Source organism: Lissotriton helveticus, chromosome 6 (assembly GCF_964261635.1).
Source record: "Lissotriton helveticus chromosome 6, aLisHel1.1, whole genome shotgun sequence".
NCBI classification, from domain to species: Eukaryota; Metazoa; Chordata; class Amphibia; order Caudata; family Salamandridae; genus Lissotriton; species Lissotriton helveticus.
In genome coordinates, this window is record NC_136067.1 from 154,081,368 (window position 1) to 154,100,003 (window position 18,636).

At 41.1% G+C, this 18,636-nt stretch overlaps 1 protein-coding gene across 1 annotated transcript in view; it reads left to right on the plus strand.

The window, feature by feature from the left end:
* DNAH14 (dynein axonemal heavy chain 14) overlaps positions 1–18,636 on the plus strand; it is a 1,144,348-nt gene that overhangs the window by 608,289 nt on the left and 517,423 nt on the right. The window contains exons 49-52 of the mRNA XM_078647362.1: positions 7,984–8,177; positions 9,674–9,802; positions 13,591–13,731; positions 17,006–17,173. Coding sequence (XP_078503488.1) covers positions 7,984–8,177; positions 9,674–9,802; positions 13,591–13,731; positions 17,006–17,173 — 632 coding nt within the window. The remainder of the gene's footprint in view (positions 1–7,983; positions 8,178–9,673; positions 9,803–13,590; positions 13,732–17,005; positions 17,174–18,636) is intronic.

Here is an 18,636-nt window from a genome sequence, read left to right on the forward strand (position 1 = left end):
TATGTTGTAATGTGTCTTTTTCTTTCCTCAATAAAATGTGTTTTTAAAAAAAATTGAAACTCAAGAGCCTACTGTAATTGTTTAGCCAGGCAGACGAGTGGAAGAAATACAGAACTTACAAAGCTTGAGCTTTACATTCTACCCCACATATCTCTGACATAATTCAAAACTCCTCACTTAGTACTCTGCTATCACAAAGAAGACAAAAAATTAGGGCTTCCACTATGTGTGAAGCTCAACTGAAGCCAATAAAAAATGGAGGCAAGATTATAATCGAGTTTAAAGTCAAGAGAGATTTCCCATTAAAAGTAATTTTGCAATTAGGGAACTCTTATCAGGAAGATCAATGGGCTCCTAAGATGACTCCAAAAACAAAGAGCAAAATCTGACAGCGGCTGAGCCTCCAATTTCAAGGGGGATCTCCAACAGCCTTTGGTAGAATTTACCACACTGATTAGCAATATGTAAGCTGTGGTCAATTAGTCAATTACGAATGTATCCAGGGAAGCTAACACGCTGGGGAGAGTGTCAGAAATTTGAGGTCACCAAACGAGGTGTAATTAACAAGAGAAGAATCAAGGAAATGAAAGTACATCTCTGAGCACCACAGGAAAGACTAAATTGCAAAAAAACAAGGCACTGCATCATCCAGATTATGGGAATTCAAGAAAATACAAGCAAAAAAGAAGGAGGAGTTAAGGACCTTAGAAGAAATCACATTTGACCATGCCCACCAAGTGATTTTTCAGAGAAACTAGAGGAGAGCCTACCACTCTAACAAACTGATCAGAGACCACGCCTATTATGTTAAAAAGCAAGGTTAAAAAAGGTGATGGAAACTTGCATATATCAAAGAATGCAAATAATTATATTTCTGGCCAAACAGCAATCGAACAATGGGAAAATCTGACTGGGATGTTGACTAAAACACAAGGGCAAACAAAAACAAAAAAGTTTAAATACGGGAATGAACCTAAAAAGGAAAATGAAGCTAATTTAAACCTGCCGCACACAATAAGGTCACTGAAGGAAGAACAAAATAGGATTATCAGATTAAGGAAGAAACCGGATGTAAAAGCAGAAAACCTTGGAAACCTAAAGTTATTAAATCAGAATATAAAAAAATTATTATGGGGTGAGAAAAACAAAGCGAAACAAGCTATCTGGCAAAAATATTCAATGCAAAACCAACAGTTGATGGACAGAATGCAGAACACTGTCATACATTCATCCCAGTACATAGATCTGGGCCTAAATCCATCATTTTTTTGCACTCCACAACACCCGAGTTCAGACATGGCCATATGCAAATCAGCCTTGACCCTGTGCCTCATGGGAACAGTCCAGCCCAAACTGCCAAGCCATGTCTTTCCTGGACCGGAATCAAGCATCCTAGGACCGGTTTCTGGCTATCAGCCATCCTTAGCCAGGATAGCTTGACTTCAGTGGTGTGGAGAGCATGGGACTCAAGTCTGAGCATACCCATCCCACTTGGGGAGACAAATGCAAAACCAACAGTTGATGTACAGAATGCAGAACAATGTCATACATTCACCCCAGTACAGGGATCTGGGCCTAAATCCATCGTTTTTTTGCACTCCACACCACCCCAGTTCAGACATGGCCATATGCAAATCAGCCTTGACCCTGTGCCTCATGGGAACAGTCCAGCCCGAACTGCCAAGCCATGTCTTTCCTGGACCGGAATCAAGCATCCTAGGACCGGTTTCTGGCTATCAGCCGTCTTCAGCCTGGATAGCTTGACTCTAGTGGTGTGGTGAGCATGGGACTCACGTCTGAGCATATAATATTCCATGCCAGTAAACAGAAGAATTCAAGAGACTTCTGGTATTTTATCAATAGCCTTGCTAGACCCAACAAGCAAGCAGTCTCATCACCTTTAACTGAGCAGGAATGGGACAAGTTCCTGAGGAGACATTTGAATCAAGACTCTATACACACATCTTCACTGGAATTGCAACAGGTGCGTAAATCCGACAATGAGAATGACATTACTTATCAAGATAGTGATACGGATATGCAATTTCCCATTGAAAAAGAAGAGATAATGAAACTTATAAATCAACAGAAGAACGATGCTCCGGGACCAAATGGGATTCCGTTTGCACTCTTGAAAGAAAATCCAGAATTATGGGCAACAATCCTAGAGAAATTGTATTTAGAAGTCGCGCTGACAGGAAAGGTACCCAAGTCATGGCGCGGATCCCTAATAACCCCAATCTTTAAAAAAGGAAATTGGGCACTGCCAGAAAACTATAGGTTGATCACACTGCAAGACTCTGATGCCAAGCTATTTGTCAGAATAATACTAACTAAACTAACTGACGGAAGAAAAAAGAATGCCCTTAAACCAAACAGGCTTTATACGAGGATTAGGAACTACTACTAATATACTGGTTCTCGCCCAACCGAAAATTACTCTGGGAAAAGCTAGAAAAAATGAAAATTCCAGTTCCCCTACTTAAGCTAATTCGCCTTCTATACTCAGAGACATGGGTGAGGGTGAGGATGGGTAACGGGCATACACTATCCAGGGAGATTACAGCAAATGAAGGTTTGAAGCAGGGCTGTGTTTTAGCCCCCCTTCTTTTTAATTTGTTTCTTGCTGACCTACCAGGAATATTGGACAAAGAAAACGCAAATCCGCCGAAACTAGCTGACAAGTGGCTCACAAGCTTGATGTATGCGGACGACGTCATACTTATGAGCCACACAAAAGTGGACCTTCAGCGCTTAATGAGAAGGACCTATACCTACTCAAAAGAGAATGGAATGGTTATAAACGAGACCAAAACTAAGATTTTGGTAGTTGCCAAAAACGCTAAAATGAAACATAAAAGCCAATGGTTCATGGGTAAAAATGAGCTTGAACAAGTAGAGGTCGATAAATACCTAGGCATATTATTCAATGCAAAGGGCAATTACCATCTACAAAAAACTGACGCTCAAAGAAAAGCGAACGCATTAACTGCTGCATTTAGAACTGTGCAAAAGTCTCTTCCCAGCCTGACCTATGGTCCTCTCCTGAGCATTGTTGGTGCAAAACTCTTACCCACTATTACATATGGTAGTGAAGCTTTAATGGGTAAAGATAGTGATACTTTGAACAAAATCATAACCAGGGTATACCGAGCACTTTTCCATCTCCCAGTGAACGCTTCCCCGGCGCAAGTAAGGTTGGAGTTTGGCCTAACAAATCAACAGTTTGCAAGGCAAGGTCATTTTATTAAAGTCTGGAACCAAATAAAAAGTGACCACCAAAATGGGTTATCCTTGCTCCTATGGAGAGAAATAAAGAAGGACACTAACTCTAGTGCAGCTCTTTACCTTAGAGATGCAATTAATGAGTTTGGGGTCATGTCTATATGGGAAACGAATATAACCAAGTCATCATTTAAGAAAATCATTAATAAAACCGCAGACCATCTAACCAATCTAAAGAATAAGGCTACCATTATCAAGAGAAAACATGCCTGGACGGTGCTAAATGGCTATAAAAAGAAGGAGATACAACAATATCTGAAAACCCAGTGGACGGAAAAAAACAAGCAGGTGCTCCTTAAAGCAAGATTTGGATCCATGCCAGGGCTCTGTCATCTCCCCAATGGGATTTTCAAGAAACCCAAACGAAATGTAGACTATGTAACAGGGGCGAGGAAGACATTCAACATCTTCTGTGTATCTGCCCTGAACTCCTTCAAGAGAGAAAAACATTGCTTAAGGTTCCTCTCAAGTCACGCGGCATACGGACATGCAGGCAGGCGGTGATTAAGTGTATGGCCTCAAATGGTATTGTTTTAAACGCTTCCTTTGTAAAATTCCTACTGTTAGTTAAAAGGAAACTCGGAGATGTAATTATTGCAAATACTTAACTGTTTGTAATGGTCACGCAATGACATTTTACGTGATTTTATGCTGGAATATATATTTTTAATTATTTCTTTTAGATGTGTAATGTTGTAAGATTTTAAATAATCATCACAATAAACTACTTTGACTTTGGCCACCCTGGGGAAGAGGCTGAAAGTCAAGCTGGAAACCACAATATTTAGCAAAAACAAAAACCAAACAGATGAAGCAATGTATTCAAATGGATTTTCAGATTGGAATTAGCTGTGCTCACATTATTAAAATGGAACACATCGAAGGGAGCTCTGAAATCCTCAAGAGATCAGGAAATGGCAAAGCAAAAAAAGAAGATATGAGATGCCGCTTTTGGGACGCCACACCAGAGAGATTACGAGCCACTTGCATCATACCAGCAGCATTCAAGGAAGGACCAATGGCTCTATTACCTCCTTCTTGGATTTGGACTTAGAAAGCTGAATCAGGTAGAAGGCAGTCAGGTTTTAAGGAGAAGAACAAGGTTTAAAAGGCAATCGATGAGACCTACTCCTGCAAACTGAGATGTTGAGGAGAGTGGCAACAGTTTGTAATCTTATAAGAAGAAAGGATACATTTACAAAACTCATCTTTGAGCTGGAGTGATAGATTGTGTTGCCGGAGTTTCCTCTTTATGGATCTAATATTAGAATGATTATCAGTAGAGGAGAGGGGTAGGATTGGAGAAACTATGTATGACAAATTAAGAGCTATATGGCCTCCAAAAAGCTGGCTCCTTTTTTAAAGATTGCGTCGCATAAGATTTACACACATATGAAAACAAAGTGTTGTTATCAACCTAGAAACATGTCTGTTAACCCAAACTGGAACTGTTGGTGTCATCTTCCAAACTGGTTACTTAGCAGACTATGCAGACAAGGTGTTTATATTTTCCTTTTTTAAGTTCATATTTCACTGTAGTCCCTCCAAAAGAGGCATGTAAGTGCAGAAGCTGACCCCAAATTTATTTTCTTTTTTGGTCACAAGTTCTTCCAACTACCTATTAGATTGCTCAAGTCAAGAATTCATATTGTCAAATTTTCTTTGTCAGTAATTCTAAAATCTGTCTAGAAAGTCCTATATTTGTTCAATGATTCTTTTTTACTTGCCATTCCGGGGTGCATAATACTCATAGTTTTTAGTTTTCAACAGTCACTATCCCGCTGTTGCATTCAAATTAGGTTGCATTTGACTGTTTTCAATTTAATAGTAGGATTTCTAGATCACTAGTAGCAATTTACAATTATTTTGTCTATATGATTTATATTTTGGGTTTGTTTTTTGATCTTCTTAATGGAAGATTTCAATAATTTCAAGTCATATAAGTCTCTTATGTTGAGCTAAGCTTGATTTCTCCTTCAAAATGTCAGTGACACCGTTATTTATCACATTATGATCAATTTTAGAATTAAGAGCAAACATTACTATCTGTATAGGATTAAGGTTAATTTCTAAAGGATAGCAGTCAATCTTGGTTGCCATTGAACATGAATATATTTTATTTGTATCTACACTACTGCAGTGTAAAATGTAGAACGCCATGCAAATATTGCTTGCAAAGCTGTGTTGGCTGACATCATAAGGATATCTAAGATGTAAGCAACAACAGCAGACCACTTAATTGAGATATTTATAAAGTCATGGTGGCAAGTGAGAGCTTTGGTGGCTTCATCCTTGTCTGCCTGAGCCTATCTTAGTGTTAAAATCACACGACACATGTGTCGTGTAGTAGGCTGTTGTTTAGTATGGGGCAAAACTAACCAATGCAGAAACCTTTTCTAAGGGGTGATACCAAAGTTACACAACAATATGATTTCTGTGCATGGTAGAATGAATGTAGAGGATGCTTCTGTTGTAATTTAAGTGTTCTAGTTGTGTCTGGCATGTTCCACCATTGTTACTGTATTTGTATTTACTAACATTGTCCATATATGTTTGAGTTTACCAAGTATACCTTGTACCTTGGTTATATGGGTTCTATTCCTTGCTTTGGCAGTTTACAAAATATTGAGAACATTTGGGCAAATCAAATTATCACCAAGAAATCCAACCTTTAGTATTTTTAATTATGTACACTGTGTGATGTAAAACAAATGCTTATACAATGTGTTGCCAATATGTTTCCACCGACCCCCTCCTGATTATGCTCTGGTTTTTACTGAATTCATACTTGCTATGCTGAGTTTAAGATGCTGTGGGCCTGATGTACAAAGCCATTTTGTGATCATAGAGTTTGTGACCACAAAATGGCTTTTTAAAATCTATTGACCCCATTTTGAGATTCTGTAACATGTTACTGAATTGCATAATAGGTTTAAAAGGCATTACGAATCGATAGTTGGAAAAGGCATGTTTAGGGTGTCTCTTTCAAATAATGATGTGTTTTGGTATGTTGCCCTGAATTTTACAAAAAGCAATCTGTAGAATGCTTGAATTAACCCCAGCCACTGGTAATTACTTGAGGCCGGCTCCCAGTCCATTGCTAGTTTGCACACCCTCTCTTCTCAGTTTCGACCTAGCCATATAGAAATGAGCCTTGACCATGCTCCAATTAGAACAGTCAAGCCAGAACTACCAGGCCAAGTCCTCTCGGAACTGGAACATAAGCAATCCAAGACAGGTTTTGCCCCGACTGGGCTCTTCAGTCGGGTGTCACTTGACTCCAGTGGCTCAGTGTGTACGGTACCCACATCTGAGCAAACCCATCACACTTAGGACGTCGCACTAAAGTATATAAAAAAGTGATGAATGGAATGCTTGAATTAATCTGAGCCACTGGTAATTACTTGGGCCACATTTGAGTCTATCATTTTATTGCACCCCATGCCACCTCAGTTTGGACCCAGCATTATGCAAATCAGCCTTGACCTTGCTCCAATAAGAACAGTCCAGGTTGAACTGCCAGGCCAGGTCCTCCCTGAACTTGAACACAAGCAACCCAGGTATGGCCAGACTTGGGTACCATGCACACTGTGCCACTAGAACTAACCTCTGGCTGACTGAGGAGCCCTAATAAGGTGCAAACAGGTCTTGGGTTGCTTGTGTTCCAGTACGTGTCATGTTTCTGTAATAGGTCATAAAACCTAAAAAGTTAAAGACTCCAGAGTAGAAGTGGTAACTCATTTGCACCCTTGGGAGCCCTTGCTATTTGTGAACAGTATGAGTAGGCAGTGGTCCCGGGGACCACTCTCCACTTCCCAACAAACTTTGAAGAAAAACATTTTTTCTTTTCAAATGCTACCCTATTCCCTTTAAGGATAATGATCTTTGTTTACATTTAATGCATTCTCAGACATGATGGTCTGCTGATCCCAGCAGGCCTCTCTCCCTGTGATGGTATCTAATTATAATGAGTCTCAAGTTGCTACCTACCTCAACAATATTGATGAGGTATGTTGGATTACAACCCACCACAATTCAGACTTTTGTGAACCAACCTAGTAGTACAAAAGTCGGCTCAAAACGTTTGTGCCATTTGCAACAACTGTTTTGAATGAAAACTTAGTGCATCAGGCCTATATCGTAGTAAAGGATTGTATCTCTGTAAACAACTCCTTGGAGCTATGTATGCAGTGTATTAAATTATTTAAATAGCATTAGAAAGGCTAGCACATTATCCATGCATGCTTTTTTAGTGAAAACATTTGCACAGCACTTGAGCCAAATAACTGGCCAGGAGTGTGGCCTTCAAAAAATGCAAAAAATGAAGTAAATCTTTGTAATTATAATACATGAACATGCAAATGTGTGCGCATTCAGGATATATGGTTTGAGAGGAATGGAGTTGTACACACTTGAGGCATCAGTGTCTAATTTCTTATTGGGAAATATATAAAGATTAGCAGGAATACAAAGTAAGAGGAGAGGTTTTGCAGGAAAATTATCCAAAATGCATATTCCGCTATAGAATACAAATATTACATACTTAACTGCATCATGGTAGCAGCCAGGATAAAAGAAAGTTGATAATCAAAATATTTTTTTTCAGTCCAACTGGAGTGAATCACATAAGAAATAATATATTGAGGAGCTTTTTCCTACATAGTATCTAACAGTTCTCTTGTATCACCTTTATTAAAGAGATCTCTCTTGCTAGCATTGATGCTGATAGTCTGGTGTACGGAAGTTCTCATCTGTCCAAAAGAACAAAGGGTATTATTGTGTCAGCGATTCAATTTGGAGCCCACACCAGTGCTGCCAGAACACAGGCACAGATCCTCAACAAGCTGTCAAGGAAAGGCAAAGACACTCTTGGAGCACCAAGATTTCGAAAGGTAAGATTTAACAACGCACTGTGCTGCAACCAATGAACTGGGCTACCATCGGCTAAAAGATGAAAATGTACAACAAGAAAAACCACAAGCTGACTTGTCCTGGTCCATATGTAAATCAATAGGTTGATGCAGTTAGGAGATTTAGATTTTACCACTGCACCCATGCAGGTAAGCAGGGGCCCAGTCCTGGTGCATCTCAAAGATACTAACAGTTTCATTTTCACTTTGACTCCTTCATCGGTGGAGAAAGGGAGTCGGCACAGAGATGGTTCCCCATCCCTCACTCTACCTATAGGGATGTCCTTTAACTCCAAAACATCTGCTTGTGAACAGCATCTGAATGTGTATCTTATAATGCGCAAACACATCCAACTCACATAACTGGCATACAGTTATAGTTAGCACATGTACATGCTCAGCTTAACCTGATGTACCACCATCCATCAATTCATGCCTGTAGCATGTGGCACCACTTTTATGGGGAATGTCAAGTGAAGAGTTCCACGTATGCACACATATCAGGCATGCCAACATGCACTTCCTATACACTACAAGGTACTTCATCCAAAAACGTCCAGAACTAGTTAAATTTCAAAACAGTGCTTCAAAGCACCAAGAATACATTTCTCAAGGTATTTTCCATGGCCTGCACATTAGCAATTATATTTGTCAAAGTTGGGTATTGGCACACTCAGGATGCCCACACTTGCAACTGAGCAATCCAGGTATTCTTCTTCTAATATCTGTATAAATGCTGGCCAATTCAGCAACTCTGGAAGTGATATGTACAGGCATGTGGCAGAACATGTGGCAAAATGCAAACATGTTATCCTCCGCAGCTACTGGTTCAATCAGAAATGTAGGGCTTTCAAACAGAGAAAAGCAATTTTTATTAAATGTGTTATTTCGGGATATTTACCAAACATCTATGTTTATCACTTAAGTACATTTTTGATAAGCATTAAAACACTCTGCAGATGATTCTTCTAACTGCTTCTTAAGCGAGCTCAATAGGGAAAAGCACCTACATGCAGTGAAATGCACCTTCTCCCTAGCCCATAGTGCAAAAATCACTAGCTTTGCAAAATTGGCATACCGTGGCCACTGGTTTCCAACATCTGCCCAGGCCTTATTTTTAAACACCTTCATAGCTGCCTTTAGTAAGGTCATTTGACTAACAAACATGGACAAGGTACATACAAAATACTCTAAAAGTGACCAACCAAAGTGAAAACAGAGATTTTACCTTTAATAGAGATAAAAGCAGATGCCTATGTGTGTCTTTTAGGGAAAGTTAGTGCAGAGATTTCTCAAGTCAGTTTTTCTTCGCTGGCTTCCATAATTATCTATTTGAGAGTTCTCGGAAGGTTCAGTGAGGTTAAAGTTGTGCTGTTCAAAGTGAGTAACTAAACAAACACAAGGAAGAATAACCAAGACTGCACTCATTGTATTTAGTTATAAATTACTTGATAGTTGATTTGTACCTTTCTTTCAAGGTGGCAGTATTTATTGACGATCTGAATATGCCAGTACCAGAACAGTATGGTGCACAGCCTCCTCTGGAGTTGATACGACAGTTCCTAGAACTAGGCGGATTTTTCGACACTAAGCAACTGTCATGGAAGGTATATTATACAATTTAATGCAATGCAATCTATGTAAAAGTACATTTTGCATAATGTTTTTCTCTTGGTGCTAAACTTTGCAAATCATATCAAATACAAAATAACCTGAAGTGTCAAGTTAAAATTAACTTTCTAATCCAGAAAATCATGGTTGGTTGCATTTTGCCCTCTAAACTCAATATGCTCATGTTTAAATCTGGCTGTGCAAGTCTTAGGCTGGCACTAGTTTTCAATAGATTATCTCTTACAAGGTGTTTTGCGGGTGTTGTGCCATCCTATCCTGCTCATCAGTAGTTATGAACAAGCTTCACCGTACCATGATTCCTGAAGAGGAAGAGAGGTGCTAACCTGTATATCACTTCAAACTGCTGACACCTTTTAGGGCACACTATGCAAGATGGAGGAACAAGATACGCAATATACTTATGTGATGTTGATGTGATAGAATGCTAAACTACGCTGTAAACAAAGTGTAGAGAGCAGCATATGCCAAAGCCTTTCTACAACTCAGAAACATAGATAAATAAGAGTAACATCAATTTGGAAGAAAGAAGTGTGGGAATTCTAAGCTATCAAGACAGAGGGGTGTTTTTGATGGTGTGATTGGTCAGTGAAGTCAGATTTAGCAAGAAATGTAATTTTCCTAGAATATCCATTGATGTCTGAGACTTCGCTCTGCCCTTAGAATCAGTGCCTCCCTCTATACTCTAAATTAGTAGGGGGATGTTGAGGTGGGTGGAAAGAACCTCCGTTGATTCTTGTTGGATCCTTCTAACCACCCACCTCTATATGAGGCCCAGCATAATCTAAACTATACTATTCCCTCTGCAGATTCAATATCTGAAAATAACCCAGCACAGGATGAGACCCAGGAAACATTTCACATGCTTAGGCCCGTGCTCTAGATAAAGAAAATTGATTGCTTGAGTTAGTAGCCACCATGAATGAGAAATATGATTGTTCTAAACACTTAGGCGACCATGACTCCCTTTTGAGTCCATCATGGCCAATGCAAAATAAATGCAAGAATAAGAGACTGAGATTTATAAATGAATCCTTTACTCTAGGCTTAGACATTCCTTAGAGAAAAATAGAAAGAGAATGCCCCCGTCTACACACTGTGAAGCAGAGTCGGGTTTAGAGTAGTTCGGATGATGACTCTTGGATGAGGTTTCTAAACCAATTCTGCTAAGGCGAGGGTGGTGGCTTAAACTGTGCAGTACCATTTCTGGCACAGTGGGAATCTTTCAACAAAAACATTCTATCAATAATGTTTATTTTGAAGAAACAGTTGGGTCCCACAATAGGGGATTTGTTCCCGGAAGGGCATGTTTTTTCGGTGACGGACGACCACCGATTTACCGATCGGACGTTCATGGACTCATTTGTTTTGACCCGGTTGGGATCCATGCTCAGGGCACAGTTCCCCTCTTTCCCGCTTCCACCGGACGAGATGGAGGCCCTGACTTTCTTGATACAGTCCCCAACTGGTGCGCATGCGGTCTCTAGGTTGTACAGAATCTGTGTGGCGGCTCTTCCTGCTTCGGACGCACGAGTTCGAGCAGCGTGGGAGGCTGACCTGGGCGGCCCTATCACTGATGACCAATGGTCCGCCTGCTGCCAGGCCACCAAAAGCGTCTCTGTCAACAGCAGACACAAACTGATACATTTCAAGTTCTTGCGGCGGCTGTATTTCACGCCGGCCTTGGCTCACAGGCTCGACCCATCGAGGCCACATTGCTGTCCCAAATGCAGGGCCCCACATGCCGACTTTGCACACCTTACCTGGACGTGTCCCAAACTACAGGACTACTGGCTGCAGGTGCACTGAGTGTTGGGTGACATTCTAGAGTGTGTCCTACGTCCCATACCTGAGATTGCGCTGTTGGGATATGTTGTTGAGCTTCCCCGCACCACGCGGAAGCTTGCTGCCATTGGTTTTCTGCTCGCAAAGCGGGAAATTGCGATACTCTGGGGTTCCAGACGACCTCCCACCTCCAAAGCATGGCTCCGCAGCCTGGCCCAGTGTAATATTAACAGCGTGGAGTACTCCGCACAGATCCCAACGGCCTCGCGCCCTGTCGATATCTGGGGCCCATACAGACAGTACATCAGCAAGTTAACACAAGCTGCGCAGTCTTCGGCTGCGAGCTCTATTGTTCCAGAGGGGGTGGGATAGATGCTGTTCGCCCGACATGGGTGCACTGTTTGCTGAGTCGGGGCTGTTTTGCAGTATTGCTGCGCTGCGGCAGGAATGTGGAGGGGTGCTACAGACACCATTGTTGGGGATGCCTGGCGACGAGATGTGTGGTCCCCTGTCTTGTTGGTCACTGGTTCCAGAGTGCCCAGACTGTTTCGCTTGTATTCCCTCATATGTTACACCGGTGTCCTATGATCGCCTATGCAACCGCTATTGCCACCTTGTCATGATTGATGTGTTGCTCGTCGCTCTCTCTCTTTCGTTGGCATCTTTCTTTTTGATGTGTTTTGAATTATGTTTATCTCTTTGCATCATCCTCGCATGTGTGCGTATCACTGACAGAACTAGAAAACGGAAAATGGAGTTTCTAGAATGCGTAACACTGTTCGTCATATTATTGGTCATGCCTTGCAGATGTTTATTTTGTATGCTTGCTAATGAAGTTTCTGATGTTATTTTCACGCCATGTGCTTGTAAGCTTCTGTGGACCAATCTGATGCAAATAAAGAGATTTTAAAAAAACCAAAAAACAAGAAACAGTTGGGTCTCTAAATCTCCCGGCCCCTACATCCATATTCCAAAGTGCAGAACAAGGGTGAGGGCACTGCTGGCTTGTGGTAGCTCTGGCTACGACTCGTGGGCTAAAAATTGATGAGCTCACAGTGTCACGTTCTGGTTGTAGAGGATGCCCCAGTCTTTACTGTCTTGTTGGCCCAAAGATTGAGCAATTCTCCTCTTTCGCCACTAAGCCTTACTAGATTTTAGAACACCCCTAATAGGACATGGGGCTCCTTTAAATATCACTTTCTGGTGAAAAGACAAGAAGATAGAAAAACCCCTGGCTTGAGGCCAGAAACGTAGGTGCTCTAAATGGAGGGGGAAATAGTCACAAGAAAATCGAGATACTTTTCAGAAGAGAACACTGACAGCACCAGGAAAACCTCATGAATTAAAATATTCAGAAAGGAAATCCAGTAAAAATCTGGGGGGGGCAAAATGATATCTCAATATATTAGACCTGTGTAGGTACTTAAATTGAATCAGGCAAAGCCTACCAGATGTGACAACTTCTTCTGGGGCCATCTTGGCATCTCTTCATTCCTCTGTAGGTAGGTCCCCCACATCCATTTCATATTTCTCTGAAAGGGATATAAAAGGTTACGAATATTACCAACTAGGGTCCTGTATACTCTTGATAACCCTTTTATTTTAAGACTCCTATTGGCGAATTTAGCCTCAACTGGGCTGAAATATGGGACGACCTGTGGCACAACAAGATGAGAACCCAAAGCACATCTAAGCTACAGATAATTAGAGACCAGGATTTCTGAAGGTCATATTTGGTAGACAAATCCCTAAATTATTCAATATGATGGCCCTCCCAGAAGTCCCCTAACTTAAATATACATAAAGGGTCCCAGGAAAAGAAATTAGGCAGAGCTGCAACCTGACACAAACAATCTTAGATTACATTCTTTACAGCTCTTTGATGTCCATGTAATGGAAGCTTATGCAAATGTACTGTTCTCTATTCATTAGGCTCTGCAGTGCAGTCCTTTCAATAGAGTCCCTTCTTTGTTTATTTCAGCACGTACAGGATGTATCACTGATTGCTGCCTGTGCTCCACCAGGTGGTGGGAGAAATGAGATCAGCCCTCGACTCCTCAAACACTTTTGCATACTGGCTCTACCTCAGCCTTCTATACAGAGTTTGCAGCATATCTTCCAGGTAAAGTATGTTTTTGCCATATATGAAAGCAGAATTCCTAGTCTATTGGGAACAAATTACACCTATGGCTAAAGTCTGCACTTGAACCTACAGAAACAATATGGTTGTGAGTTTGAATGCCAGTGAGTTCTATTTCCTTTTTAGTTATTATTTTTTTTTTATTTTAAGAACATTGGTCCCTTATTTGCAAAATTACAAAAAAAAAACAATACATAGAGGTACAATGAGGTATATGTTAGGTGTCCAAATGGAAAATCAAGATATTGATTTAGTTAAAAATAACACATCAATATAGTGGGAGAACAAACAAAAGAGAAGTTAAAAAACTTCTATGCTCAGACATTACTCCATGTGACTACAATGAAAACATAATGGTCATCTCACATACGGTATATTTTTAAGTACCTATGCTCGCATGAATAATTATTTATCTACGATTTGAGTCATGGTACTATGTCTATTATGTTTTCGTTGTAGTCACATGAAGCAATGTCTGAGCTTAGATGTTTTTTAACTTCTCTTTTGCTTGTTCTTCCACTGAATTGGTGTTATATTTTTATAAACAAATTTTATTCAGTTTTGTATGCGGTAAATAGCGGCCAGAGGCCTACACTTTGATAGAGTTCAATATAGATGCCGCCATGTACAATTAAGAACATGTGTAAAAAAAAGAATAATGATAATGAAAACCAAAAATAAATAAGCTATACATTAAACATGCTAAACTGTGCACAGATCAGGCAATCTCCCCATCCCGCATCCCTCAATCATCACCGCATTATAACAGTATGGATGATCATATCTTATCTCACGAGGCCTACATCAGTAAATACTTTCCTGCTGTATCAGGGATTCCGGTGAATCTATGAAAGGTAAGTCAATACCTCTATAGGCTTCCCATTGCTGCCATATCTTCTGGTGTTTTTGTGTGCAACCCCGTGCCTGAAACACCGCAAGTTCCATCCCCATGCACCATTCTAAAGCTTTTTTCCATTTTCCCAGGGGTTGCGCAATGTTACTCTTCCAATGCTGGGCGATGTCCCGTTTAGCGAGTGTGAGCCCTAGGAAAAATAGGTGCTGTTTGCACCTATTGCCCCTATTCCATCTGTGCTATGGAGCAGAACTAATCTGGGGACGAAAGGAATATCCCAAGAAAGTATCTTGCCGACGTATGTCAATATTTTATACCAGTAAGGTTGAAGGGAGCAGCAGCTCCACACCGTGGGGGAAAAGGTGCCAATTTCTCTGTTGCAGCTAAGGCACTACTGTGGCGGTATTACCCTGTATTGGTGTTATTTTTTAACTAAATAAATATCTTGTTTTTCCATTTGGACTGCTAACATAGACCTTACTGTACCTCTATGTGTTGATTTTTTGTGTGTTATTTTTCAAGTAAGGGACCAATGTTCCTATAAAATACTTTTACCCTCGCCCCGTTAATACACTTGGGCTCCCCTGGTCTTTAATAATATATATTTGCTTTTTAATGTTATGATGTTTCCTCAAGGTGTCTAGCATGTGTGCCTTCTCCTTTAGTTAATATTTTAGTCTAACTACCTGAAATGTATTAGTTAAGAAGCCTATGTGAATCATACATGTTTTATCTCCCTGCCGAAGCGAGTACCAGTATGAAATACACAGGTGGGTTTGCTATTTAATCAAGGCTACCTTCCCCAGGCTGCATTAGCAAACAATTTGTTTTCAGTTGCTCTAATGGAAAGAATTCTTAGTGATACAGCTGCAAGAAAATACAAGTTGCTCTGAGGCCACCTTTCTCGGGAAGGCCAATATTGTTCCAAAAAAGAAAAATGGTTTCATTCCTGACCTAAAATATAGTGATTGGAACATGCATAGCTGGGGTGCAAATAGCTTTTTCTGGCATGATCCTTACATATATGTCCTTGTATTTTGTGTATTGATGTTTTTACAAACTATCAAGTAGGTCAATCGGGTCTCACTTCATAGAAAGAAGATAGCTTTTTTATCGTGCAGTTGCCCTTGGACACCTATGGTTTTATATATGCCTGGCAGTTTAACTGGATGATTAAGGATGTTATATTGGAGAAATATTAATTTGAACCAAAAAGACATTGAGCCTGGGAATGTCCCCCCTCCTCCAGTAGCATACATGCCCTACTTCTACTTAGAGTTCCAAAGATGGTGGTCATTTCAAGGCAGAAACGTTCCTCACTCAGTCATCAGTTCTGCCTCGCCCGCTGGTAGCACTGCAACATATGGAGATGGATCAGCTGGGTGCAATTCACAGCAGACCGGGAGCTCTTTGGTGGAAATCGTTTTACTGCACATGGAGGTTATAGGGAAACAGTGGTGAAACTGGGTGATGGGTGCTGTGAGGGGCTGGACCCAGGTGTGGCGCCGCGGCCAGGGCGACTGATGCTGGAATCTGGGGACCACTGTTCGATCCCCGGCTCCGGCGGCAGGTTAGCCCAGCACCATGTGACTCTGGGCAATAGCTCGCTTAATCTTCCCGACGGCCCCCAGCGCCTAGAGACCCTAACGGGTGATTGTGCGCTTTACAAATGTGGACTTTACTTTACTTTACCCAGTAATGAAGCATGCCACCTTGGTGGATGAGGGTGCATGCATCCTGAAAAGGATACCCCTTGTGATCTCTCTAAACCACATGAATCCTCGGGAATGCGTTTCCTTCTGTGCTCTACACTCAGTGTAGTTTAGGCAACCTCATAGAACATTTCATTTTTCTGTAAATAGACATTTCGAACGAACCCATGTGTCTACCCTGAATATTGTATTCAAATTGGATATTGTGAGGGTTTAAATCATTTTCTTTCGAGGATTCAAAGTCATCATTTGGGTTGGCCTTTAAACAAATGAAGTACAACCAAGCATTTAACAGATGATCATAAACACTATTTGCTGAAGACGTATGTGGAGGATGCAAATGAGCCATAGTAAGTTATATTCATAAGTAACAATAATTTGTACTTTATACATTGAAGCACATAGAAAACAACTTATTTTAAGTGATGGAAAAATACATGTGGATTGGATTCGTTGAAAGGACCAATGAAGACAAGAATATGCTAAAGAGGGAAAACTACAGTAATAACGCTAACCTAATTCTTTTTTTAAGCATACCAACCAGCCCTATCATTATAAATATGGTGAATTAATTGTTCGCAAACCTCTTACTCCTGGTGCTACTATTTCAGCTTACAATATCTACCACAATAACCCTTCTTTAGAAACCATGCAAGCAAAGTCTGTAATGTCATTTCTTCTCATTCTTTAGATCCAGTTGGGAATATATTTGCAGCACAATGATTTCTTGCCTGATGTTCTGAAATGCAGGGACCTTCTGGCATCCGCCTCTATTGCCATATACTATAAAATGTGCAACAGCATGCTCCCTACTCCAGCCAAGTGCCATTACACATTTAATCTGCGAGATCTCTTCAAGGTAAATATCTTTTGTGTATGTTCTTCTGTATAATGCTTTGGAGAGTTGGTAAAGAGTTAAGGTAACAATTCAACAGAGATAACAAAGGTCATTCATGTAAGTTTTAGGATTGGGCTATTTGTAAATTATAATTTTTAATTACTTTATATTTCTTATTGAAGATTAGCACCAGAAACAATATTCAGATCAGAGGCTTTCCATGAGGGGTCTAAGGCCAAGATAACAAGGTGTACATCTGCAAGCTATTGCATTCAGTCAGCAGTGGCCCCTCCACCACATCTACATGGAGCTCACAGAATAGGGAGAGTGTAAACTTCTTCTAGACGTCGTGCACTACTATGAAGAAAAAGTCAAGATTATGACCGTAGCAAGTAGAAGAAAAATCCAGCACTGTCAGGCTCGATCCAGTACTTCAAAAGAAGAGAATTAAAAATGGTGAAGCTTTTCTTCGAGCCCACGAGATCCTATACCAATAGGGCCAACCCTGTTGTATCATCTATATTTGTCAAGGCAAGAGGAGAAATCTCAGATCCCTAAAGAAAGCAAGAAGCTCCTAGATCTGGCCTTGGATGGCACAACTGAGGCTAATACCTGCCAGCAGTGCAGTTACTCCCAATGAACTGGATGAGAATAATAAATTATTAGACCACAATTGTGGCAAGATAAAGCTACCCTGGAGGACATTGCAGCAGCATGTGCTGACGTATCAACATATTTAAACATCTAAGAGACACCATTCTCTCGTTGTAGGGAAATGAGAGCACTAGAGACGCAGCCTCGGCTTCAGACACAAATTAGGATTGCGATCCTTCATGGCACTGCCACTGGACAAAGACATCACACCTATGCGGCCCAGACCAGTGGAGAATTGAAGGCAATAACAATGTAGGAGAGAGAGTGAAACGTGAGGAATACTGACTCCCCTATGAAAGGGAACCTTAAGTAGTCCAAAGGACTGAGTCCAGGTCACAGAGGATATGATGGGTACTGTTTGCCCATTGATGTTTTTCATGTTGAAGGGAATAGGAAACTGCTGTAGTTCTTGTGGAAACTCAGACGCCACACAGAGTATTTAGTCATCAATGGAGCGCACACCGCTAGCCCCTCCTCTGGGTCGCCCCTCGGGACTCTGGTACTTGTAGTCCTTTAGTGGATCACCCAGGTGGGTGCAAGTCGGTACTTGTTGGACTGATGAATCTCTAGACCCGATACATGTCCTGGGTTTTAGGATATCGCCCGAGACATGTCTCGGGTTTCGGGATAACTTCCCTCATCAGTAGAGAAAGATCGTTAGGGGTGGAAGAGAAGGCCGCCACACAACAGTCAAAGGCCTCGATGCCAGAACCGGCACGCAGGTGCGTCGTCCAAGAGCCCGTCGGCCCAAAGCTCAGGGGAGCCGTATTGTGTTTAGTCATCAATGGAGCGCACACCACTAGCCCCTCCTCCGGGTCGCCCCTCGGGAC